The sequence below is a fragment of the Lagenorhynchus albirostris genome, chromosome 3, assembly GCF_949774975.1.
Source record: "Lagenorhynchus albirostris chromosome 3, mLagAlb1.1, whole genome shotgun sequence".
Lineage (NCBI taxonomy): Eukaryota > Metazoa > Chordata > Mammalia > Artiodactyla > Delphinidae > Lagenorhynchus > Lagenorhynchus albirostris.
This window is the reverse complement of record NC_083097.1, coordinates 117,020,353-117,045,812: the sequence shown is the minus strand read 5'-3', so window position 1 is coordinate 117,045,812 and position 25,460 is coordinate 117,020,353. Positions and strand designations below refer to the sequence as shown.

At 43.1% G+C, this 25,460-nt stretch overlaps 2 protein-coding genes across 15 annotated transcripts in view; one reads left to right on the top strand and one right to left on the bottom strand.

The window, feature by feature from the left end:
- Positions 1-150: 150 nt before the first annotated feature.
- Positions 151-6,468, top strand: SRA1 (steroid receptor RNA activator 1). The gene is made up of 5 exons (XM_060143773.1): positions 151-756; positions 882-1,007; positions 4,637-4,842; positions 5,781-5,889; positions 6,044-6,468. The coding sequence occupies exons 1-5, from the start codon at positions 732-734 to the stop codon at positions 6,253-6,255; spliced, it is 678 nt and encodes a 225-aa protein (XP_059999756.1). The 5' UTR covers positions 151-731; the 3' UTR covers positions 6,256-6,468.
- Positions 6,469-7,430: 962 nt separating this feature from the next.
- The window catches only part of ANKHD1 (ankyrin repeat and KH domain containing 1), a 121,141-nt gene continuing 103,111 nt past the window's right edge, over positions 7,431-25,460 (bottom strand). For 6 of the 14 annotated variants that reach the window (XM_060143741.1, XM_060143751.1, XM_060143742.1 and 3 more), the window contains 9 exons: positions 23,800-23,949; positions 22,022-23,634; positions 18,913-19,089; positions 17,019-17,270; positions 16,346-16,494; positions 15,453-15,617; positions 12,270-12,379; positions 7,930-8,103; positions 7,431-7,773 (listed from right to left, as the gene is read on the bottom strand). In XM_060143741.1, coding sequence (XP_059999724.1) covers position 7,773; positions 7,930-8,103; positions 12,270-12,379; positions 15,453-15,617; positions 16,346-16,494; positions 17,019-17,270; positions 18,913-19,089; positions 22,022-23,634; positions 23,800-23,949 — 2,791 coding nt within the window. In that variant the 3' untranslated portion in view covers positions 7,431-7,772. Of the gene's footprint in view, positions 7,774-7,929; positions 8,104-12,269; positions 12,380-12,540; positions 15,174-15,452; positions 15,618-16,345; positions 16,495-17,018; positions 17,271-18,912; positions 19,090-22,021; positions 23,635-23,799; positions 23,950-25,460 lie in introns of those variants that run through there. The other 8 variants (XM_060143743.1, XM_060143745.1, XM_060143746.1 and 5 more) reach the window with 6 other exon arrangements.

Here is a 25,460-nt window from a genome sequence, read left to right as displayed (position 1 = left end):
TGAGTGTCTGCATCTGTGCTTGGTGTCGGTGGCTGCAGGTAGTCACATAAGGGCATGGGAGTGTTGGAAAAATGACTTCATTTAAGAAATATATTTTTATGAATATATAGGCACTAGGCACTAAGGTCGGCACTGGAGGTATAATAAAATAGGAGTTCCACCTTCTGAGACTGTCAAACAAGAGTCAAATAAACAGCACTGAAGATAATATATAGTACAACTAGGAAATCTCAGAAGGTTGTGGGAGCTCAGGTGAGACACCTGAAGTACCTGGTCTGAGGTACTTTAAGTGTGCTAGGCTTCCTAATAAATACATTCCAGCCGAGAGAGTGTAAACGTTCAGGGAAGTGGACAGAGGTTCTGGAAGTCCACCTGGCTAGATCACAGTGGGGGCATGTGTGGGGCATGAGCTTCTGGTGGTTTAAACTTGCTCCTGAGAGCAACTGTGAGATTTGGAGAGAGGGAACCCACTTGGGCTCCTAGAGCGCCACCTCCTGGAAAACAGCCCCACTTGGTACCATGTAGTTAGGACCCCGTGCGTTATTAGCTGGAATAGATTTAGAGCTCCTTAGGGAGTTGGAGCAGGGCCTCGACGGCGATTCCCAGCGTTTCTGAACTGTCCAACCTGGAAGGCTCCAGGCAACCGGCCCTGCCGGGGGCGTGCCCCAGCAGGCTCGGGTGCGGCCGCCCCGGAAGTGACGTGATGCCCCGCTGGCCGTGCGGAAGTGGAGATGGCGGGGCTGTACGTGAAACCGGGTGAGCGCGGCGGGTGGGCTGGGGCGCTGGGTCTACCGCCGGTCCAGGCTGGGGGCGGTTACCGCGCGGGGTGCGGACCCTCTGTCGCCCCCAGGTTTGCTTCACACGTCCTCTCACCTTCGCAGGCAACAAGGAGCGCGGCTGGAACGATCCGCCGCAATTCTCATACGGGCTGCAGACCCAGGCTGGCGGACCCAAGCGCACGCCGCTCACCAAGAGGGTCGCCGCTCCCCAGGATGGATCCCCCAGAGGTGCGTGGGGGCCCTGTGCGCCGTGACCCGCCGAGAATGGGCGGTGCCAGGAATAAGCTTGTACCATGGGCCTTTTTTGCTCTCTGAGGACTTCCTGAGGAGAGAGGTTGGAGCCCCAGAAAGGGGCCCAGTTCTGGCCCTTTTCCGAGCCTCTTACCTGTTGCCCAGGTAAATAATTGGTACGTTGGTCTCAAAAGAATCTCTCTGGGCTTTCGCCCTAGGTGATCTCATCCAGACCTACGGTTTTTAATATAGTTTTTAATTCCCAAATTATTTTCAAATCCTATTTCCAACCTGGATCTTTTCTCAGAACCCCATCGTGGTATACCCATTTGTCTGTTCTTCCTCGTCACTTGACTGTATGATAAGCATCTCAGACTTAACGTGTTATTCACTTAATCAGTATCATCTACTGAGCATCTGCTGTGTTTGAAGGCAAACTAAACAGCAGTGAACAAGACAAAAAGTTTTGTTTTCTTGGAGTCCACACTATCGCTTTGGAGATAGATGAAATGGTGGTAAGGGCTTTGCAGAGAAATAAAACAGGGTGATGTGAGAGTGACTGGGTAACTAAGGTATCCGAGGGGCTGACACTTAAGCTGAAATCTGAATGATTAAAAGCTAGCCACACAAAGATCAGGTGCAAGAGTATTCAGGGCATTGGAAACAGCTACTGCAGGAGCCCTGAGATAAGTTTGGCAAATTCAGAGACTGAAGGAATATCTGATGACTAGAGCACAGTGGGCTAGGGATAGAGATTAAGATCTGAGAAGTAGGCAGGGGGCCAGATCATAGTGGGTTTTTGTAAACCAGGATAAGGAGTTTGTATTTTAATTTACGTAAAGCGGAAGCCATTGAAAAATTTAAAGTAGAGGAGGGCATCCTTTCCCCCTGAGCATTTCCCGTGCCAATAGGTGGATCTGTGGCCCTGAAAAGGGAGCTCAGATTCAGCTCTTTTCACTCCTCTCTTATCCACACCCGTAACATTGCAGAGTTATAATATAAATCAGAGTTTCTTAACCTTAGCACTAATGGCATTTTGGGCCAGATAATTCTTTTTTGTGAGAGACTGTCCCATACATTGTAAGATGTCTGCAGCATCCCTGGCCTCTACTCACTAGATGTCAGTAGCACCCACCCAGTTGTGATAGCCCAAAGTGTCTCCAGACACTTGTCCTGGGGGCAAAGTCTCCCCAGGTTGAGAAACACTGACTTATATCTTTAAAAAGATTACTGTGTCTACTGTGTGGAAAATAGATTTTAGGGAAGAAGTGGAAAGACAAATTCAGAGGCTATTTTGCTAACGTAGGTAAGATGTAATGATGATTTGGACAAGGGTGGGAGTACTAGAGGTGGTAGGAATTGGATGGATATAGCATATGTTATGGAGAAAGTCAGGAATGAGTAGGTATAGTAGGTGAGGTGAAGGAAGAAGCAATGTAACACACATTTTTTCACTTGAGGAACTGGATGGTGTTGTTCATTGATATGGGATAACTGGGTTTTGGTGGGTGAGGAAAAAAGCAAGCTTTCTGTCTTGGCCATGTTAAATTTGGGCTGCTACTCTGGGGAGAGGTCTAGGCCAGAATTACAGAAATGTGCCACTGTCACATGGATGGTATTTGATGTCATGGGCTTGAATAAAGAGTGTGTGTGGATAGAGGCCTAAAGAGGATCCAAGACAGAGCCCTAAGGTGCTCTAGCATTTCAAGGTTGAACAGGGAAGGAATTAGCAAATGAGACTGAGAAAGAGTAAAAGAAGTAAGAAGAAAAGTAAAATTTACTCTGGGAGAGATTAAAATCTTGATTCAACCCTGATGAATGCTGCTGAGAGGTTAAATAAAATGAAGAAAAGGGACTACTTGATTTGACAAACATAGCAATCACTACTGACCCTAACAAAAGCAGTCAGGAGTGATGAGAGCAGAAACCCAGCAGGAATGGGCTGAGGAGAGAATGTGAAAAGTAGAGAGAAACTGTAGTCAGCTCACTGAAGAAATTCTCCTGTAAAGCAGAGATGAGAAATAGGCCAGTGCCTGAGGATGCAGCGTGAGGTAAGGGATGGTTCTGTATGCTGATGGGATGTTTTAGTAGAGAGGGAGAACTGATGGCACAGGAGAAAAGGGATAACTGCAGGAGGGAAGCCTAGAGAAGGCAAGAGAGGAGGGGATGCAGAGTACAGCTGGAGAGATGGCCTCTGATAGGAACAGGAACCTTTCATCTATTAGAGGAGAAAGGAAAGCAGCCACAGATGCAAGTGGGTTAGTAGAACTGGTGGTGAGAAGATGAGAGTGTTCCTGTTCAATGACCTTTATTTTCTCAGTGAAATATGAGGTAGGGTCAGAAGTACAGAGACAGCAGGGAAAGGAAAATAAAAGAAGGTAGAAAAGTTTAGAGGAGATAAGATGTGAAAATAGTTGTTCTGAAGAGTGGAAAAATGAGGCAAAGTATATGATTTCCAGGCAATGTTGGATGCCTTTTAAAATCCGTAGCTATGAATTTAAAGGGAGTGAGTTTAATGCACCTCAAAAATCTGAGTAGCTGAGCTGGAAGGGTATGAGCGGTGGTCATTGTTGCTGAGAACAAGGCAGAGGGGGATGGGAGGCTGAGGTAGGGTAGAAAAAATGGTTATTGGAGGTGAGAAGGTCAAATTGACACACCAAATTAGATGAATTATCATCCATGCGGATATTGATACCTAAAAGTAATTTTTGAATTTTCTCCTCCAGTTTTCTCATTTTCCATAGTGATTCCACCATCCCATCATTAAAGTCAGAAACCAAGAGTCATCCTTGGCTTCTCTCTCCTTCACCCCATCCTGTTCCATCAAGATCTGTTCTGCCTCCTCCTAAATATATCTCAGACCACTCCATTTCCCCTCATCTACTCTTTCACTCTAGTCCATGCCAGCATTCTCTTTCCTGGACTATTGTTAACCTGCCCTCCTCTACCTATTCTCATCAACTTTTCACAGACCATACAGAGTGAACGTCATAAAAAACAAGTTTAGTGATATCAGTCCCTGCTTTTATAAACCTGCAGTGGCTTCCTGTTACCACTAATGGAGTAATGGCTCAAGATTAAACTCCTCCAAAGCCCTGCAGGGTCTGGACCCCTGCTTACCTCTCCAGTGAAAGCTCATACTACTTTCTTCAGTGTTAATCATTTCCAGCCACATAGGCCTTGTTTCTGTTCCTTGAACAAGTCAGGACTTTTTCCACCTCTTGGGCCCTTCCCTTACCTCTGCCCTAGTACATAGTTCCTTCAACTCTTTATGGCTGCATCTATCTCATCCAGGTTCTTAACTTTGTGAGCACTTTTTGCTACACACTAATGTAGCAGCTGTACCTATATTCTTACTTAATCATCATTGCAACCCTGTGAAATAAGTACTATTCCTGTAATATCCCCATTTTACAGAAGAGGAACCCAAGTTCAGAGGTTAAAGGTAATTTGCCATATGTCACATAGTGTGTGAGCTGGGATAAACTTAGATATCATCTTATAAGGCCTTCCTTGAACACTCAGGCTAGGTAGGTCCCTCTACTATTCCTCTTTATCACATCATCCATTTTATTTCTTTGTACCTATTTAAGCCATGTTTGCTTGATCTTGCTTTACCTTTTCAGTCCCCACCTCAGAGACATCTCCTGGGGCCCCCCCAATGGGGCCTCCACCTCTGTCAAGTAAGGCTTCCAGACCCCCATTTGTGGGGAGTTGTCCTCCCTCCAGCATGGAGCCCACAAATTTCCCAGTCGTTGAGTCTGAGATTCTGCTGGAAGATGTACTGAAACCTTTGGAACGGGCATTGGAGGATTGCCGTGGCCACACAAAGGTAAGTGAAAGCTCCCATCAACAGCCAGATGCAGGTATGACTCTCAAAGGTAGACCCTCTGACCCTATAAGCAATGGCTCTTAATCCTTTCTGAGTTATGAACCCCTTCAGAATTTGCTAAGGACTTCCTAGAAAAATGAACACAGGATTTAGGAGGGTTCACAAGCCTCAGAAGAGGCTTAGAGGAACAAGAATTGAATTCAGCTCCCATTAGTGACAATAACAGCCTGATCTACATACCTCTAGGCCATTGAGAATAGACCCTGCTGATATTATGCTTAGGGAGGGGAAAAAAACCCCAACAACAACCCCTTTTTTTATTGATGATGTTTCCTAAGTTCTCTGGAGGCAAGGGATCTGAGGAGTCTTAAAGGAAAGTAGCAGAGGGGCTTCCCTGATGACACAGTGGTTAAGAATCCACCTGCCAATGCAGGGGACATGGGTTCAAGCCCTGGTCCGGGAAGATCCCACATGCTGCAGAGCAACTAAGCCCGTGCACCACAACTACTGAGCCTGCGCTCTAGAGCCCGTGCTCTGCAACAAGAGAAGCCACCACAATGAGAAGCCCATGCACAGCAACGAAGACCCAATGCAGCCAAAAATAAATAAGTTTATAAAAAAAAAAGTAGCAGAGTGATCTTCACCTCTTTGGTCCTTAGTTTCCTTATTTGTAAAGCAGCACTATAGAATTAATTTCTGAGTATATGAGAAACTCCAGAAATGTAAAAATTCTAGCCATAATGCATTTTTCTTGAGGAGATCCATAGATTTCATCAGATTCTTAGTGGGGCCTCTAATCTTTGCGTAAAGAACCATAACTCTAAGATTAGAGTGTAAAGTTCCTGGGCCAGACAAAGCAGGTGCTTCCTATGTGGTGCTCCTTTCCCTGCCCCTGTTGGGCTGGCAGCACTGACTTGGAGGGGGCTTCTGTCTCTCAGAAGCAGGTATGTGATGACATCAGCCGACGCCTGGCTCTGCTGCAGGAACAGTGGGCTGGAGGGAAGCTGTCAATGCCTGTAAAGAAGAGGATGGCTCTGCTGGTGCAAGGTGTGGCTGGGTCCCTTGGTATAGCCCAAGTCCCTCATCCTGCCATGGTTGTCCAAGTTGGACTAGGTGCTGAGATTTTGACTGGTTGGGAGGGGAGGAGTTGCAGCTATGTTTTTTGCTCCAGGTTTCTTGCTCAGCCCCTCTCTCTCCTCAGAGCTTTCAAGCCACCAGTGGGATGCAGCAGATGACATCCACCGCTCACTCATGGTTGACCATGTGACTGAGGTCAGTCAGTGGATGGTGGGAGTTAAAAGATTAATTGCGGAAAAGAGGAGTCTGTCTTCAGAGGAGGAGGCCAATGAAGAGAAATCTGTAGCCACAGCTGAGCAGAACCAGACCATGCCAGGCATCCAACATGATCCTTAATCCTATGGGTTCCCCAGCCTCACCTCACACCATCTCTTATGCCTTGGCATGGGAGGCCTTCCCTAACTTGGCTCCCTTTTACCACTTGGGAGACTGTCTGCCCCGTTGGGGTGTTTGGCCTGACCCATCTCTGGGGGAAGAGGTCCCTTGTGGACCACAGGGAGCCCACTTGTTACCCATACCATATGCATTTCAATAAAACATCTCAATGTGGTGGGACCTGGGTAGGAGAGATGAACCCTTCCTATGCCAGACTGGTTCCCTCTGGTGTTCTTAACTGCCTTGCTCGCTGTGCACCGTGCACACCTCTGTTCTTCCTCTGTTCATCATGAATGGCCTTGCTAGGCGTGAGCAGATTACTGCCTGCCACTTTCACCCAAATTAGAAACATACATCCCTTGCTGGGCTGAGTAACCCTGTGTTTGGATGATTTGTTTCAGTATGGGAACAGAGGCTCAAATAGCATGGGAAGATTTTTTTCCCTCAAAAAAAGGAGACTGACCTATTTGCACTGCATCACCCTTGAGGTATGCAAGTGCTACAGAGATTAGAACCTAGCTGTATAAATTGAAGGTGAAAAAGACCAGATTGCTGACATATGGGATCATGATTTTTTTTTTTCAGGGGATGGGGAGAGTAGGATTATGACTCTTTATCTGACTCACCAAATAAGCTTCTGCCTCTGTTTGGGTCCTAAGGTCTTCTAATGCTTTGAGGACAACAGAACCAGGTGGAAGGGGCCAGGAGGCTCATATCATGCTGTGAAAAGGGAGAGTACAGGTTTCCAGTGTTGGAATATGGTTGGTACTTACAGGTGGGAGGCAGAAAAGGTATGGGGAGAGACAAAAGAAGGCTATAGGCTGGGGCAGTGCCTCTTTTCTCCTGCTTTGGAAAAGCTAAGGAGGGACTGGTAGAGAGGCCTGATTCCAGGAAGCTGCTTCCTGGAATGGCTGGAACAGCCCTTGGCAGGGGTCAGGCTATTGCTGTTTATGGTTTGACAGCTCCTATGGCCTGCCCCCAAAGCCTGCCTCAGGCTCTAAGTGCTGCTGGAAGTGGGCCCAGTGGGAGCTGGGAAGGAACCTGGGACCTCTGATCCTAACCAGGTTTGCTGGGACCCTTAGCTTTATGGCTGAGATGGGAAGATCAGCATTGAGGAGAACACTGGAGCCAAGGCATTTCTTTGAATGTTTACTAAGCAGTCAGACAGTGACATTCTCCATCCCCCAGCCCCAGCCTCAGCCTGAGCCAAGGGCCAGGGGTTGGGAAGAGTGCCTACAGACCAAAGAGTAGTAGAACTAAGGGCTTGGCAAGTTGCCCATTCCTATCCCCGGTCTAGCTGCCTCAGAGCTAAGGGAGGCCCAGAACCACCATGTCACCCCCTTCTGGATTAGATGAGGCCAGCTGGCCTTTGGATACCCCAGAAAAAGGAGGTAGCAGCAGCAGCGTGAGGGATTCCTCTTACTCCACACACAGGGTCACCTTCACTGGATTAGATGTCCATTTCAAACTGTGCGTCATCTGGAGAGAGAAAAGGCAGGAGGACTGGTTGCTGGGCTGGGGTCTGCAGGTTCAGCGTCAGTGAAGGAGCCCCTCTCAGAATCGAACCCCCACTCTACTTAACTGGGGCATTTGGGCTCAAAGCCATTTTTTAATTTTAGGGTCTGCTTTCCTTACCAGGTATCTCTTCCTCTGTCTCCTTCTGCTTCTTCCGCTCCTCGAGCCTGGAGGGTGGGGCTGTTGGAGGAGTTGTGACCCCTGGAATCTGAGGGAGGCAGCGGGGGGGCGTCTGGGCAATGGGTGAGTTCTTGCACTCCAGCAGGAACTTTCGGTCGTAGATGATCCTGGTGCCTGTCAAGGGGTAGGAGCTAGGTAAGAGGCAGGAGCTTGGGTACAGAGCTGTGTGGGACCCCAGACACAGGCCTTTTAGGGACCAAGGGGTCACATCTTCCCATTTTTTAAAGGGCTACTGCTCTGCAGCCCAGCCAGGATCTCAGCTGACTAGCTTTCACAGCACTTAAAAGTCTCCTGGGCCTACCCAAGATGTGTCTAAGCACCATAGAGCAAGTGGGGCATCCCAGCTGGTTTAGGCAGGGGCTTTTAGTTTAGGAGAGCTTCAGGTCTTGGCTGTAGGAGGAGCACCAAACTTGGAGCTCAAGTACTTCAGGAGGCTCCTGTCCTGCTCTGCTGGCTCTGGAACTTCATTGCTTTGGTTCACAAGGGAGGGCCTAGCCCTCCAGCCTCAGTTGGATGAGGAAGCCAAGAGCAGATAAGAAGGCTGGTGCTGCCACCTGGGCTCTGATATCCTGCAGGGAGGAGCGGTGTTCCTCCTGTGAAATACAGGGACACACTGTTCTTATCCTGACCCCTCCCAAGTCCTGTCAGGCTCAGCTCAGCCTAGAGGAACTTGGCCCCGATCATGTCCTCCAAAGGCCCTACCCTGTTCTCACCCCTCCCCTTCGCCTCCGTGGCAGGAACCCCTGAGCAGGCATGATCTCAGGCTGCTACACCAGTCAGCCAGTAGTCAAGCCAGCCAGCGCAGAGACCCGAAGCTCCTGCCCCCAACTGCCAGAGTCCTGCATTTGCAGCTTTGCAAGACCCGGTTGCTTCCTGCTGAAGCCACACACAGTTGGGGCCTCGGCTCCTGCTCCCAGGCGGCAAAGTCAGGAGGGCCGGGTGAGCAAGGAGCCCAGAACCCAGGCCATAGTGATGATTTCTGCCCAGTCACTCGGAAACTAGGCACAAGGCCGTGTTGCATCACTTTGAGAATTTAGGGAACTGGGCTTCGGCTCCAAGCACTCACTCCTGTCAAAGCTACAACCTGCAGAGGGGCCTGCAGGCAAGTCCAGGCTCGCACCTCCCCACCCACGTCCCGCGACACGCACACGTTGGCCTGGCCGCTGACCTCTGGGGGTAGTGGTGTATAGTGTGCCCCCCAGCGTGGTGCTGTAGCAGTCAGGCAGCCAGTCCCTGCCCCCAGGAATCGGGCAGCTGGTGGGTGTGGACATAGCGCGGGCGGGACGAGCAGGAAGGCAAGCGGCTGGTGCTAGTGTTGAGGACGCGGGGCGCAGCCGAGTCTGAGTCGGACTCAGTTGACCACGTGCGGCCGCAGCAACAACACCAGGACAACGTCAAGCCGGGGGCGGGCCGGCCGTCAATCAACCCGATGATCCCGCCCTACCCTCGCGGGAGGAAGCACCAAACTCAGCGAAAGTTGGAAGGAGTTCCAGGAGCCGCACCGGCCTCCAGTTCCTCCTGGCCCCAAATTGGCCAGCCTTCCTATGCCTATGAGCGAGGCAGCTACTCAGCTATTTACTGTTTATAGCGGGCGCTGGGGACAGGTGAGGTATGGCACACGTTATTGCCATATATTAATTCATCCATTCCTCTCAACAGTTTTGGACAGTAAAGCACTGTTATTAGCCACATTTTACAGGTGAGGATACCAAAGTCCAGAAAGGTTAAGTCATGGTTCAAAGTCACGGATTTTGTAGGAGGGGGAGCTGGGATTCATACCTCAGTGTGTCTGATTCGAGCATGTGCCCCTAGGCACAGCTGTATAATGCCTCCCATTAATCAATTTCAGTACAGGGTGAAAAGTGCCTTGAAGGCCTCGTGCACAGCCATCAGGGTATGTCAGGGAGGGAGAGTGGGCTTTCTGGAAGAAGTGATACCTGGACTGATTAAAGGATGAATAAAGGTTGGAAGATAGGAGAGTCCAGTTCTTTGATCTCTCTGTCACAGCTAACCTCAGGAAACTAAGGAAGGACTGGGGGCTGGTAAGGAGGGCTTGGTCTTTAGCCTTCTGGAAAGTAAGATCAGAGAGTCTGGCCTTTAAAGAGAAGATTTTTTGATGTAGGCACAGTGATATGAAAGGAGGCAGGAGAGAGGTGGTGGGAGAGTAAGTACTAAGTCTAGTCCTGTATACACAAAAAATCTCGACTTGACCCAGTTGTCTGCTGTTTGGCTTCCTAAGAATCACTATACCCTCAGCAATGCCACCCCACCACCAATTAATTGTAGACCACCTGACTTCATGCATTTATCAGTATTACTTCAGCACTGGCTTCATCAGATTTCCCCTCAGCTCTGATTTCTTGACTCATTTAAAAAAAGACTACAAGTCATTGCTTCTCAAACTTTAATGTGTACATAAAGCACCTGCAGATTTTGTTAAAATGAGGATTCGGATACAGTAGGTGGGACTTGAAATTCTGGGTTTTTAATAAAATCCCAGGTGATGCAGACCCTTAGGTCTGCATGTCCTCAGAATCACATTTCAGGTAGCAAGGATATGTATACTTTATTGTTCCAAAAAGGTTTTTGAGCCTCTTACAAAGTGGTGTATGCCTAAATAAAGTGTCTTAGCAATGAAGTGCTGGAGGGTAAGGCTTGGGATCAGATTGTGGAGGAACCATCTATGACAACTCAACTTTTAAGCAAGGTAAGTAGTCTAGTGAGGGGAGTGGGAGATGGGGTGGAGGACAGTGAGACTGGAGGTGCAGACTCCAGCCTAGTGAAATAGGGTAGGCAAAAAGGCAGTTGCTGCGAGGATGGAGAGAAGTGGAGGGGATACAGATACACAGAGGAGGAAGGGTAAGTGACTGATTTAAGGGTGGGGTGGGAGAGGAGATAAGCCAGGATAATTCCCAATCTTCTGACTTGAGAGTCTTGGTAGCTAGTAGTACCACCTAATATAATAGGGAAAACAAGGGGAGGAGCATATCTTATATTGGGGAATATATAATGTGTGTGGAATGTTCAGATGGAGAAGCACAGTAAGAAGCCAGATATACAGGTCTGAAGCTACAGAGGGAGAACTCTGGGCAAGTGATTCAGATTTGCGTGGAGTAAAATCCAAGAATGTGGGATGAGATTACCTGGGGAGAAGATACACCAAAAGAAGAGACCTGAGCATATCAACATTTATTTAAGGGGTAGTGGAGGAAGAGGATTTCACCGAAGGAGACTGAGAAAGACCAGTGAGAGTAGAACTAGAAGTGTCAAAGGTTTTCAAGAAGGATCAGTGTGGAAGTGATCCTTCTATTAATCTTTATTATAAAACAACAGCAGCAGTTACAGACTTATAGCAGTCTTACTACTGTAAGAGTACTACTAGAAGCTTACTTTTTTTTGAGACACTGTGTGCTATAAGGGCTGGGGAACTAGAGAATAGGCAGTTGGTTTTAGAGAGAAAACCAGATTCATCATCCATTCAACCAGGATGAAGGACGAAGAGTTTAAATCAGAGGTTTTTCAACACTGATTGCCCATTAGAGTATAGAAGCTTCCAAAAAAGAAAAAAAAACTTATGCGCACGTCCCAACCCCAGAGATCTGATTAAACCTGTAGGGGAATACCAGGTCTCTGCCACCAGGCAAATTACTTTGAACTCACATCAGTACCATTAAGATAAAACAGGAAGAGGTGAAAAGTAGTCACAAAATAGGTTTGCAATCTGAGCATCAGATTCACAATCTTGTTTTCCAAATTAGGTCTTCAAGCCCAAGCTCCTGCCCTTTTTTGGAGGTGGTCTTAACACACTCAAGTTTCTCTCACCCATTTCCTACAGGAGAGAGTGAAGGTAAAGTAACCTGTCAAATAACACTGACACATGGTGACAAATCTTTGAGGAATAGAAAATGCAGCATTATCAGAGTCCCTCACCCCAGGACAGGGTCCACTGGGAAGACGTCACAACCATCCACAATTCTTAGTAGAAGAGCTCTAGGGCTAGTTAGAGAACAAGATGTTCAGAAGCTGTTTTCCTACAGTTTGTTTGCCTCTTCCTGGGTTTACAATGTGGTACAAAGGTCTTAAACAGTTGGACAGAACCATGTATACTACTTGTACTCCTCTATTTGGCTTGAAACTCTAATATGACCAGCCTTTCCCCTTCTAAAAGCTACCTCAAACTAAGGATGGTACCCTCCTGTACTAACTTTGACATTGGAAAGAGGACTTGGCCAGAATCTGTAAAGATGGAAACTACAGTTCCAAGTCCTGAGATTTCTTACCTCTGGTTAGGAGAGGCCACCATTGGCTGTCCAACTCTCTTCTTCGGTCTCGTTAGTTGAGGTGATGAGATTTCCCCTTTGAGAGCAGGGACTGAAGGAAGCAGACTGGCCTATAAAAGGGCAAGTCAGCACACTGTAGCCACAATAGGTTTAAAGGGTCTTAAAAACATCAAGAATTTTATTGGTGGTGGTATTTCATTACATTGAACACTACTTGAAATAAGTGGGTCCAGAAACCTTGATGATACAGTTTTGTTCCTTGAATGAGCTGTTATTCTCATAGGGCTTGATCTATGCCTCAGCAGGATGTTTCTTTTCTTTTCCTTTTTTTTTTTTCAGCAGGATGTTTCTTAATGACTTGAGGGCTCACTATGGGTATGCAAGGTTTTCTTCTGCCTCCACTAAATTCCCAAAATCAATAATGGCTCTCACAACAGCAGATTTTTGATTCCATGTAAGAACAAATGGTAGGGGCCCTCAAATCTCAGCAATGTACTGGCTTCTAGTAGTCCCATACCATACATTCTCATTCACAAGACAAGAGAATCTGTTAGAACTAGGAGACCCTTTTGAGTTCATTTACATTGTTTCATTTACAGATGATGAATGTGAAGCCCAGAGATGAGAAATGATTTGCCTATGGTCATATAGCTTAAAGTGGCAGAAATGAAAACAGAATTTACGTTTCTGACTCTTGTTCCACTCTACCCGTTCTGCCTCCCCACAAATCCCTTGTATATTCTGAAAGTAATTAAGTTCTTACCTGAGCTAGGTTTAATCCAAGGTTCAGGTTGGTAAAATAGCAGTAAAGTAATGCCAGGAAGAGGCAAGACAGAGGAAGAGATTAGCAGGCAAAATGGAGTGGGGAGTAGGTTACTGGGATTCAAATAGAAAGAAAAGAAGGCAGTGGTGGTAAGAGGGCAGGAAGTAGAGTATCCTAAATAACTGCTACAAACTGCACAGCTCGTTTTTTCCTAATCCTTCTAGGGGTTTCTCATAATTGCGTCCTCTTCTTATGGGTTCTAGTTCCTGATCTGAGATAAAATTTCTCATTCTGTTGTCCTCAAGGTGTAGAAGATATTGGAAGAGCTCTTCCAATAATTCAAGTGTACTTTAAATAGTTAAGATAGAACAAAACTCACTTTTTGTCCCACTGAATAATTTACTTAATATTATCTCTCTCTAGTATATGTTTCATCAAGAGTAGTTTCATTCATTTCACTAATATTAGGTGATTTTTTTGGTTATTAGTGGTAAGTGGAAACAGCAAGATATGTAGGTGATCCCAGGGGTCCTTTGGTCCCCTCAAGGGGGTCTCTTGAGACTACTTGATGTGGTTATTAAGCATTACAAAGGCAGCAGCTTCAATACCAGTGATAATTCCAAATCCATTCAAAACAGAAAATAAGAAATGAGCTTACAGAAGCACTCTCATATGTAAAATGATATGGAAGACAAACCAACCAGGTATGTCTAACACAGAACAAACATGGTGTGTCTCATCTAGTGGCAGCTCTAGGAGCAAGGGAGAGAAGATTAAGAACTTCTGTTGGTAGGAGAATAGAAAAGTGCTTCTGGTATGGTTCTGCCCCTAGTTATTATCTTTCTGTGCATCCTTCTTTGCCTTAATGTGTGTTTTGGCTCCTCTATCACCTCAAACATTTTCTTGTTTTCTTTTTTAGCTCGCTTTTATCTAAGACCAGGTAATTCAACCATATTAAAACATGAACAGTCAAGTTGATGACTGGTCTTTTCATTGGGCTAGTTTTTTCTTCTCTACTGCATCAGATTCTTGGCATAGCCTATAGTTTGGCCAAAGCACTCCATTCCAGTGTTCATGAGTTTAGCCTGTTGACCATATTGGCTCTTCATGGAACTAAGCCCAGAATTAGTCACATATTTATAGACATTATTCAGCTGATTCAACAATACAACAAAATTAAAGGAGTCACCCCCACCCCCTCCTATGTCCCAACCCAAATAAAACTTAAACACCTATAACCAATATAATCTCTAGATTAAAAAGTCAGGAAGCACAAAAGGAATCTGAAGGATGATTTGGGTGTCCCTAAGTTTTTTCAGTGTCATCTGACTGAAATCCTGTTGTTCTTATTGACATACTCATGATCCACAAAGAGCTAAACCTTTTAATGGCCTATCTGCTAAAGTCAGATAAGACACATTGCAGGGGCTTGAAACATTCTCACTTTTAAAATGATACAGAAGAGAACAAAAGAACAAGGAATGTTTAACACAGAATAAGTATACAACTAGTCTTAAAAGTGCTTTTTCAAGGCAGGCTAAGAATGGACTCTAAAGTGTAAAATGTGAGAAGCCTATCACAAATATGGTATTAACAACCTGGTTCAGTATGATTGTGGATTGGGTAGTACCTGCATGACCACTGAAAGGATCACACCCCACTTCTAAACACTGTTCATCTTTTTATTGAATATTCTGGTAAATATTTCACATTAATACAGGCCACATTAAGTAGAGCCACTATATGACAAGAAATTTACTCAACCTTTTCATTTTAAGTATGTAAACAATTGTACATGTATTTACCACCCTAAAAGGTTGAAACATGTAATCATCTAATTCTCTTCTGCATACAAATCGCATTCAGTATGTTTAGCCCAAAGCACTAATTTCAAAATGGCTAAACTAACCAGAGAACATAATCAGATGGATAGGAAATCACTTTGTTCATATACAATGGGCAATCAAATTTCCATTGCTAAAGCCTCAGAGAATATTTCTTAGGCACATTAAAAAAAATCCCCAGGGTTCTTCCAAGGTCAAAAGTTTCTCAAACAAGGCTAAAGAGTAAGACCTTCTAACTTAGTTGACATATTTGAGATGCATGTTTCCAATATGAGGTGCCCACGTGCCAGGCCAAATCTGAAAAGGGGGAGGAAAAATTGGAATTTCTAATTAGGAATCTTTAGACATTTACAAAATGAATATATAAATGCAATGGTAATTCACTGTTTCTGCCTAGGAAGAATACACATACATGAGATAAAATGTTAAGTAGCATCATCTTGATATTGAAAAACTTAATTCAGTTCAAGGTAGTCAGATGTCATGATTTTTGATATTCAGAACTTGCACTACCCAAAGAATTAAAAGAATGACATCATAAATCTGAAAAATAAAAGAGCATTAAGTCCATTTTACCTGCTGGGCATCAGTGCATTCAGTTGAATTTTGAATAACTTTTATCATAGGGTTCCAAGCAGGATCTGGGTTGTGAAGTCCATTAAACAGAGGGCCTCCTGGAACATCAGCAAGCTGAGGATGGGAGGGTATTATGGTGCCTCCATACATGGAAATTGGTAGACCCTAAAACAGCAGAAAGGTGTAATCATGAAGTGATTGTAAATGATGATTCCACAATACCAGCATAGATTCTTATTTCCCTTCATTCAAAGAACTCCAGAGTATCCTGTAAGTATAGCAACACTGTACAGTCTTGGGAAACCAAAAGTGGTTATTTGTGTCAGCAACATTTTTCAATGAGAACAGAAAAACAAAACAAAACAACTAAATCCAATATCAAATCATCAGGAAATTCCCAATACTTGATGGACACATATAATACCCTCAACTTTCCATATTTAGGATTTACTAATAAGCTTCTGCCAAGAAAAGGGGAATTCTACATGATTGCTTGCAGCCACAATCTGGCTTTATGGCAGCCTGGAAGCTCTCAGAGGAGACAAGAGGGCAATGGGGAGCTCACAGCCAGCTTTTCAGAGAGGAAGAGGCTTCTCTCTAAGCTGTGGCAGCCAAATGCAAAGCAGCAAAACCCAAATCTCTCAGGTTTTGGAGGGAAGACGGGGGCTTCTTCAGGATAGTTTGAGGACAAACTAATGTAAACAACATAATCCACTTTTGAAACTGGATAAAAGATCTGGCAAAGTCATAGAAACAAACTAGTTATACCAAAAGGGAGAATTATTTCAGTACAAATTCCTCCTTAACATGTGACTACATTAGCTGGCAATGTGTTAAACAAGTTACAATGATGTTTGTCAGCTCACTTTAGAAAAATCCACAAAACTGCTTACCATAGGCTGATGAAAAATGTTAGAGGGGGCTACCATTCCAGAATCATCTCTCTCCATTGGTTGATGCTGAGAGAATGTGCTTGGGTCTGATAATTGTTGATGCATTGGATGGTTCCCTATCACAGACTGTGACCAACCTGATAAGCCTTCTAGAAAGAAGAAATGAGATCAAGGTTAGATATTTATTTGGAATAAAATAAAACATTACCACTGGATTTTTTCATACTAAATTTAATCAAAAGCATTCCTTTGAGAAGCTCAGGACACATTCATGAAAATCTTTGCAAACCAAAATACAAGTTCCTGGAAAACTGGGTGGAGTACTCTGAATACCCCAAACACTCTACCTGTCCTGCAAAAGATTAAGTGCTCTCTGAAAGAAATCAAATGATTGTCCTATTCTATAATGAAAAGCTTAAGAAGGAAAGGAAGTATGCTTTGAATCTTTTATTTCTAATCAAGTCTGTATTTATTATTTTATATATATTACTATCATACATATTACATCTATTATTATGTATACTCCAAACTAACATTCCAGACTTTGAGACTGGACTGAACTCCTCAAAGGTTTAAACAACCTTACTGGTTAAGTGCAGGAACTAAGTTTAAATGGCAAAATCCCACAACTTACTCGAGATATCCCTCCAGACAGAGGACGCTGTAACTGTACCTGACACGGCATTGACGCCAAATGACCAGATTCCACTGTGTCCAACAGGAGCAACAAAACTGGTCCCCACAGGGGCTTGTGCAACAGACCCTCCTTGCCGAATCCGGGCTAGTCTCTCTGTTCCAATGGGGGGAGGTATCTTTCGATCCTGACTGGCACTGCCTCCTTTCGGTTGGCCCAATGTTGGTGGGGCAGAAGTGGCTGAAAGAGGTGAAGATGATCCCGAAGAAACAGATGGAATAGGAGAGTCACCTGGTGGCAAAATATTTCTCTATTGTTTTATTACATATAAAAACTAATTATAAGAATATGAGAAACCTTGTTGGAAAGATCTGTTCCACAACATAGGTTCTGGAAAAAAATTTTCATTTTACAAGATCATTCAAATGAAAATATACAGGGACTTCCCTGGTGGAGCAGTGGTTAAGACTCCATGCTCCCAATGCAGGGGGCCCAGGTTCGATTCCTGCTCAGGGAACTAGATCCCACATGCATGCCATACCTAAGAGTTTGCATGCCACAACTAAGGAGCCCACCTCCTGCAACTAAGACCTGGTACAACCAAATATATAAGTAAAGACCTGGTACAACCAAATATATAAGTAAATTAAAAAAAAAAGAAAATATATAAGTTCTATAAATATTATCCTATACTACTTCTGCCTGTAGTAAGTATAAACAAATAGTCTAAAAATATAGTAAGTACAAACTAGTCTAAAGAATTTTTTCAAATTGAACTGAACAAGGCTAGAAAGGAAGAAGGTCGTATTTATTCTTATTGTAGTTCTGCTGGCTTGTGTGATCTTAGTTTCCCCACCAGGGTTTGAACGTGGGCCCAAGGCAGTGAAAGCGCAGAGTCCTAACCACTGGACCACCAGGGAATTCCCCTTACTGTAGTTCTAAAAAATCTTCTCAAAACATATATTGTCACATTTTAAATTAACTTAAATGTGGCTATGTTTGCACGGTAACTATCATATTATCTGGAAAATAGCTGCTGGTCCTCTGTAATTATTAGCTGTTTTCTTTTTTCTCTTTCTACAGCCTCTTATTTTTCCCCATAAGGAAGGAAGGTTAAATGTTAGTGAAGCATTGTAGGATTCAATTCACAGCTTTGTTTCTTAATGGGACTCTCAGGTAATATGGGTAGTTTTCCTTGTCAAAGGGCCAATACTCACTGACTTTCTCATGATGCTCATTTAAAAAAAATCAAATCCTGTTCAAATCCTTTTAGAACTTCATCTGTTCTAAATATTGAAGTAAGTCAGAACAGAGGAATATTTTCACTTATAAATGGCAATCATACAGTTTCCTCAAATGTAAAAATAAATGAGGAATCATACCAAACTGACCAGATACTTAAATTCAACTTCTTTTCAGACCTAAGAAATTATTTCACAATACTGTCCCCAAAGGGTCTTATAAAACTACTTGTAGTGCCTCTTCTTTTTTTTTTTTTTTGCTGTACGCGGGCCTCTCACTGTTGTGGCCTCTCCCATTGCGGAGCACAGGCTCTGGACGTGCAGGCTCAGCAGCCATGGCTCACGGGCCCAGCCGCTCCGTGGCATGTGGGATCTTCCCGGACCGGGGCACGAACTCGTGTCCCCTGCATCGGCAGGCGGACTCTCAACCACTGCGCCACCAGGGAAGCCCAGTGCCTCTTTTCTTGATCCAAGTCTCAGTGTAATCTCAATTCTGGCTTGGAAGAATAGCCTGACCCTTCTCAAGTTTTCTATCCTATAAATGACTGATAATTTTTGACATGACTGCAATACAAACCTTGGGTATTCGCATACAATTTAGATTACTAAAGTTACAATATAGCGTTCCCTGAAACAAATGGTTTAATAACTTATTCAAGACTGTTTGGGAAGAGTTCCTCCAGGATTCCTACATGAGTTTGAGGCGCTTGTCCAAGGGTGGGGAGAAAAATGTTGTCTGTTGAAACTGGGAGTCCCAACAGGAGCTGGCCCTTGCAGGAAAACCCGAGTTCCTGGTATGCCGGAAAAACTTGTCAGAGGAGCAGAAGAGGAAGATTGGGAGCTGCCTGATGGGTCAATGGATGGTAACCCTGAAATAAAAACAGGTCCAAGACATCAAATTAGCCAAGGCTTTAAAAATGAATGTCCAAAGCTTACCTAATTCCTCTTTAAAAAAGAAGAAAGAATGCAGTTTATTTTGTGGATCACAGCAATAAGAATCCAGTTATATCATACTGTATGTCCCCAAACTATTTTTTTCTTACAGTTCAGAAGAATATCACCAAGCAGGACTAAATACAGAAATGTGAGCCCAATGTTTAGGAATGGCAGTCACCTGGAGTATGTTCTAGATAAATCTCAAAGCTTTCATTGGAGGGGACATGAAATAAGAGCATGTTGTGTTACCCATCACTTAGAAATATAGCTGTTCATCTATATAACTATAGTCATTTCCTGTGCAAGATGAGTAACAAAACCTACCAATGTTTGCTTCCTAACATGGAAGGAAAGCATACTATTCAACTAAAGATAATTTCAGTATTCCATCTGATTAAAAAAAAAATCAACAGCTGCAAACTACATCAAAGTTTCTATCTAGTTTGCATGAGTCTGAATTTAGCAGTATTCTCAAATTCCATTGCTTTCTCTGGAGAACATTTTAGGGAAAGAGGTCAGGGATCTGGAAAAGGATTATAGGTACTCATTTCAGAAAAAAGTAGTTAATATCAACATAAAAAATTCAAAACTTTTCAAGCAGGTCTTATTCATCTATAAAGTATATAATTCAAAGGCTTTTAGTATATTCACAGGGTTGTACAACCATCACCACAATCAATTTTAGAACATTTCTGTCTACCCTAAAAGAATCTCTGTATGCATTATCTGTCACTCTCCATCCTCCTTTACCCCATATCTGAACCTCTAAGCAACCACTAATATATTTTCTGTCTCTCTAGATTTGCCTATTCTGGAAATTTTATATAAAAAGAATTATATAATATGTGGTCTTTTGTGACTGGCTTCTTTCACTCAGCAAAATGTTTTCAGTTTACCCATGTTGTAGCACAAATGAGTACTTTATTTCTTTCATTGTATCTCATAATATAGAATATACATTATACTAAGAATAATATCTTATACAGATATACCACATTTTGTTTTTCCATTCATCAGCTGATGGACATTGGACTGTTTCCACATTTTGGCTCTTAGGAATCGTGTTGCTATGAACATTTATGTACCAGTCTTTGTGTAGACACATGTTTTCTCTTGGATATACCTAGGAACAGAATTACTGGATCATATGGTAACTCTTTTTAACTTTTTGAGGAACTGTTGAACTGTTTTTCCAAATGATGTACCATTTTAAGTTTCTACCAGCAGTGTTTGAAGGTTCCAGTTTCTCCACATGCTTTCCCGTCTTTTTAAGTATCACTATTTCTTACCTGCAAACTAGGAAAACTAAACTATATCCATGAAAGAAGAGCATCAACAAAAGAAACCACCCAGGCAGTTAAGAAATGAAGCCAAGCTTAATCAATTCTGGACCCTGGAAGGAAGGTCAAGGATTAATGCTTGCTTTTTTAAAAATTATTTTTTAACTAGTAATAAATAATTTTGATGTTATAGATCTGAATAATTCAGGTTCCCAAACCTTGTTTGCTACCAAACTAGATGGATGATTTCCTTGACTTTCTTTTCTCCAGCCATTCATAATCTGCACATCTTCTGGGATATAGAATGTGGAGTGCAAAGAGCTCAAACACTGGAATATGAGAGATCTGAAGTCCCACTCTAGCTAAGGCACTCTAAATTCACGTATTAGTTAGTGCCAATCAAGTCAAGGATTAATTAAAAAATTAATTTTTACCACAGTCTGAGCACTAGCAATGAGCTCTTCTTTCATTCTGGGGCCTCTGAAAACCTTCTTATTAGTCTGCCAAAATGAAAAGTTAAAATAGGTACCTATTTATAGAAAAGAAGAAAAAAAATCCAAGAGAATATTTTGGACCACAGACTGTCTTATGCAAGCTTTATTTCTATTCAAAAGATGATGTAACAGCTATGTTTTCCTGAAAAGATAAGTAAATGGAAACATATCTGATAGAAAAGCTAAGGCTATGCCATATCCATAAACTCACAAATTTTAAACAACCTAGATCAGTTTATAATTAGCAAAAAGGAAAGATGGGCTATGGGACAGTTTTTCAACTGGAAGAAAAATGCTAAGTGGCACTAGTTCTTATTACCCCCATTCTAGGTCAGCCACAATTTCTAATTTGTTTTTCAGAATAGAGCAAAGAGATTGGACTAAAATTTGGCCCTTAGACTCTGGAAAATAGATTCTGGTTTTCCAAATATCTCCAAGCCACCACTAGCCTCTTATCTTTCTAAATCTTTCTTATACTGCCTCAGCAGCTAATTTCTAATATCAAAGAACAAACAGCTGATTCAAAATGGTTTTTTTTTGGTTAAATATGAACCTATACATGACTGGATCTCTTCAAATAGCTCCATCTAATATAAATAATATAGAGTTATGACATCATTTAATATTCATTCTGAGCACCCAAGACTGAAAACAAAGAATGTAGATTATGGACTGTAACCTAAACACCTTCGTAACCCAAACTTTTTAATCTCAGAAATGCAGGCAATCACTATGATTTAAAAAATGTCTGTAAATTTGGAATGCTTGAAGCATCCTATGAGTCCTTTTTTATTAATATCATCTTATACCAATTCTCAGAAAATGGACTGACACAAGGTATAACTTCCTTGAAATAAGGTGCAGAGAGATCATAAAAGACAATATAAAGCAGCTCATATGTGAGTGACTTACCTACATTTTGGCCACTCAATCAGCAGTCATTAAGGGGTCTTTACTATTTATGACACACCTTCATTTCTTTAAAAGATCATGCAATATTATGTACAAAATAAATGCTTTATTACTTTGGAAGGTTAGATTATGTTGTTAAAGCCCCAAACTGTGAGGTAATGATAGTTATAATAACTTACCAACTGGACTAGTAGAAACTCGCTGGGAAGGTGATCTGAAGCCAGGTGCCTTGGAGTTGTCAGGGTGCACGTTTTCCAAGTGTCCAAGTACAGAGTTACCCAGGAACGCTGACTGAACAGTGAAAGAGGCATCTGCAGTAACTCGTGAGGACAGTGGACCATCTCCCCAACCCTGGTTAGCTGGCACCTGACTGCTGTCAAAAAGACTACTGAAGTGATTGAAAAGTGTGGCTGGGCCAAACGTAGGTGGCAAAGATTTATTTGCTGGGTTAATGTGCATCTGAGAACCATTCATAATGTTCATGGCTGAAGAAAGCTGCACTGCAGCTGGTGGGCCTTGAGGTGGTGTTAAAGGAACTGGATTTGTCACAAAAATAGACTGGGAATCCTGGTGTATAGTTGCATTTGGTACCACCGAGTAAAAAGAACTTCTGGGTTGCATTCGATGAGAAACTCGAGGTGCTGGTACAGCTAACTGAGGTAAATTACTGGTATCCTGATTATCAGCAGCAACCAATCTAGGTGATGCCAAAGTCAATGGAGCAGGTTCTGAATTAGACGCAAAAGGCATTGACATAGGACTTAAATCAGACACACTGGATGGCTGTGTTTCCTCCTGTGTGTTATTGGAGGGAGGAGTGGGACTACCAGATGGGTGAGTTTCTGGAGCTCCTGGGGTGTTGCTGGCAGAGCTACTGCAGCTGTTGGCAGTTGAAGAGGGGGTACACAGGTTTGCCATGGACTGGTCCTGTGTGGACACTTTCTCTTTGGGGGCTGGCATGGCAGAGAAAGACTCCGTCTTTTGTGAAGAAAGCTGTGCTTGAGGAGTACTTGCAGGCAGAAATGTGGTCGGAACTTGCCCACTAGTGATAGGTGCAGAGGAGACAGAAGGCAGGGAACTACAAGTGCTTGTCACAGAGGAAATCACTGCTGCTGGAGGACTTGTCTTAGGCACACAGGCAAACAACTGCTTTCTGACTGATGAAGGAGTCCGGGTATTAGTCACACACAGTTGCTGACTGGCAGCAACTACAGAAGAGACAGTGATAGGACAACTGGCAGTAGCTAGTCCAGCAGACTCTGAGGGTAAAACAGTCCCGTTCTGGTTAGGTAGACGGCCTGTATTATTATGCTTTGGAGAGCTATTTGTGTTGCCAGGATTCACAGGTCTCACTGGGAATGGTCCCCAAGTGTTAGGAGAAGGTGAAAATGTTCCTCCAAACTGGGCCATGGGTAAACGAGGATGCCGAATCTGTTGCATAGTTTGAGCAGCCAGCAGGGCAAAATGAGGGTGAGGATAAGCTAAGGGTAGAGAAACTGGGAAAGAAGAACGTACATTTGCTGGAACGTTCTTATTAAGTTTATTAGTGGGCTGGAACGTAGATAATGTTGTTGCCTGTGAAGTTACAAGACTTGGAGCACCCAAGGGAAATGCATTTTTACTGGAAGCTGCTGTGGTGCCTACTCCAGATGAGAAGTTTGCATGGATGGCTTTGGTGCTGGCAGGTGTTCTGATATGGTTTTTAGGAATCAAGTCTTCCAGTTCCTTAGCAGGATCTTGAATAAGTGCATTGATAAGTTGAACTGCATATCTTGTTGATTCTGTACCACCCCTGGGGAGAAAGCAAACAAAAAACAGAACAAGATCAAAAATATACAAAACTAGGTAATCTTTATCATGAAACAGAATTCTTGATTGTACCATACCTAACAAAAATGTACTTCTAATAAAATTTAATTTCCTCATAGAACTAACGATATGTATATCTCACAATTACCTTATTGTGATCATTCTCTCGCCATTCTTATCTTTTTGTTTATCCACATCAATATGGGCACCAGTAACATCTTGTATTGCAGTGATGTTGCATCCTCCTCTTCCCATTATCCTGGAAACCACTGAGGCTGGAACAGACAATTTCTTTGACCTACAAAATGAAGACCACACATAAGCTTATGAAATCAAAAGGTCTATTAAAAAAGATGTCTCGGGCTTTCCTGGTGGCCCAGTGGTTGGGAATCCGCCTGCCAATGCAGGGGATATGGGTTCAATCCCTGGCCTGGGAGGATCCCACATGCCACGGAGCAACTAAGCCTGCGTGCCACAACTACTGAAGCCCACGCGCCTAGAGCCCGTGCTCGGCAGCACAAGAAGCCACCGCAGTGAGAAGCCCATGCACCACAGGGAGGAGTGGCCCCTGCTCGCCGCAACTAGAGAGAGCCCGCGCACAGCAACAAAGACCCAACGCAGCCAAAAATAAATTAATTAATTTAAAAAAAAAGATGTCTCAGTAAGTATGTTCATGAACATTTGTAGAATAGTATTTCTCAAACCTTAAAGAGGAAATTACTAGAAGTTTTTATTTTAGAAACTGACCTCTTATTATATTGAATTTAATTTAGTGAAGGTAAAAAACACACTGCCATTTAAAAAAATTATATTTAAGTCACTCATGATCTCAGCATTCAAATCTGCATAAACTATCACATGTTAACTAAACTGCAATGATCATATATTGATACTTTCAAAATTAAAATAATGCATACCACATTGTTAAACTCCATACTGAAAATGAATAAAGGCAGCTTATCAGTGTCAACAACTTTACTTAGCAATAAAAAATAAAGCCTCAGATTTGTACATAAAAAGCAATCCACAAGTGGAGCCTGGGACTTCCACTTGTGTGAGAAAACACCAGAGGCTGATTTTGGGATCTGACAAGATGGCCTGGGTGTCCTGCAGGATTATCACGGAAACCCAGTGTTTGCTGGCAGAACCAAATGAGAGCAACACCCATTATTTTCATGTGGTCACTGCTGACTGCCAGGATTCCCTCCTAGGGAGGGACCCTCAAACTTTGAACTATACCTTCCAGAAGAATACCCAATTGTAGACTCTAAAATACATTTCATGATCAAAATTTAATATCCTAATGTAGACAAACTGGGAAGAAAATATGTAGCTATTTTGAAAGCTAGAGCATAGACTAGGCCATGAATAATACTTAAATCAATCTGATCATCAAGTGTGCATCACTTCTGTTCTGCCAAGACTTCTTCCTTTTTTGTTTGCTTTTAATGGACACAAAGTCTTAGAAAAATTACAGAATAAAAACTCAGACATCTTAGTCCTTTGGTGATTAAGTGCACATTAGCAAACCTATGTCTTATTCTGATTCCCTGTTGTAAAGCATGAGCAGAGGCTAGAAATACCTTCTGGATTGTGTGAAACATTTAAAAGCAATGGCTCCTGTCTGCTTTTATTCATTTCCCCCATCATGGTTTAAGTATAAAGCAGTGTGAATGAAAGGAGTTGTCAAAGTTAGCTGCAGGGGTGTTGGTACTTGTATTTATTTATTTTTTTTGAGGGAGAAGGTAGTTTTAATTTTATGGGCTCCCCCCCACTCTTTATGGTGATCTAACTGCATTGGTTAAAAGC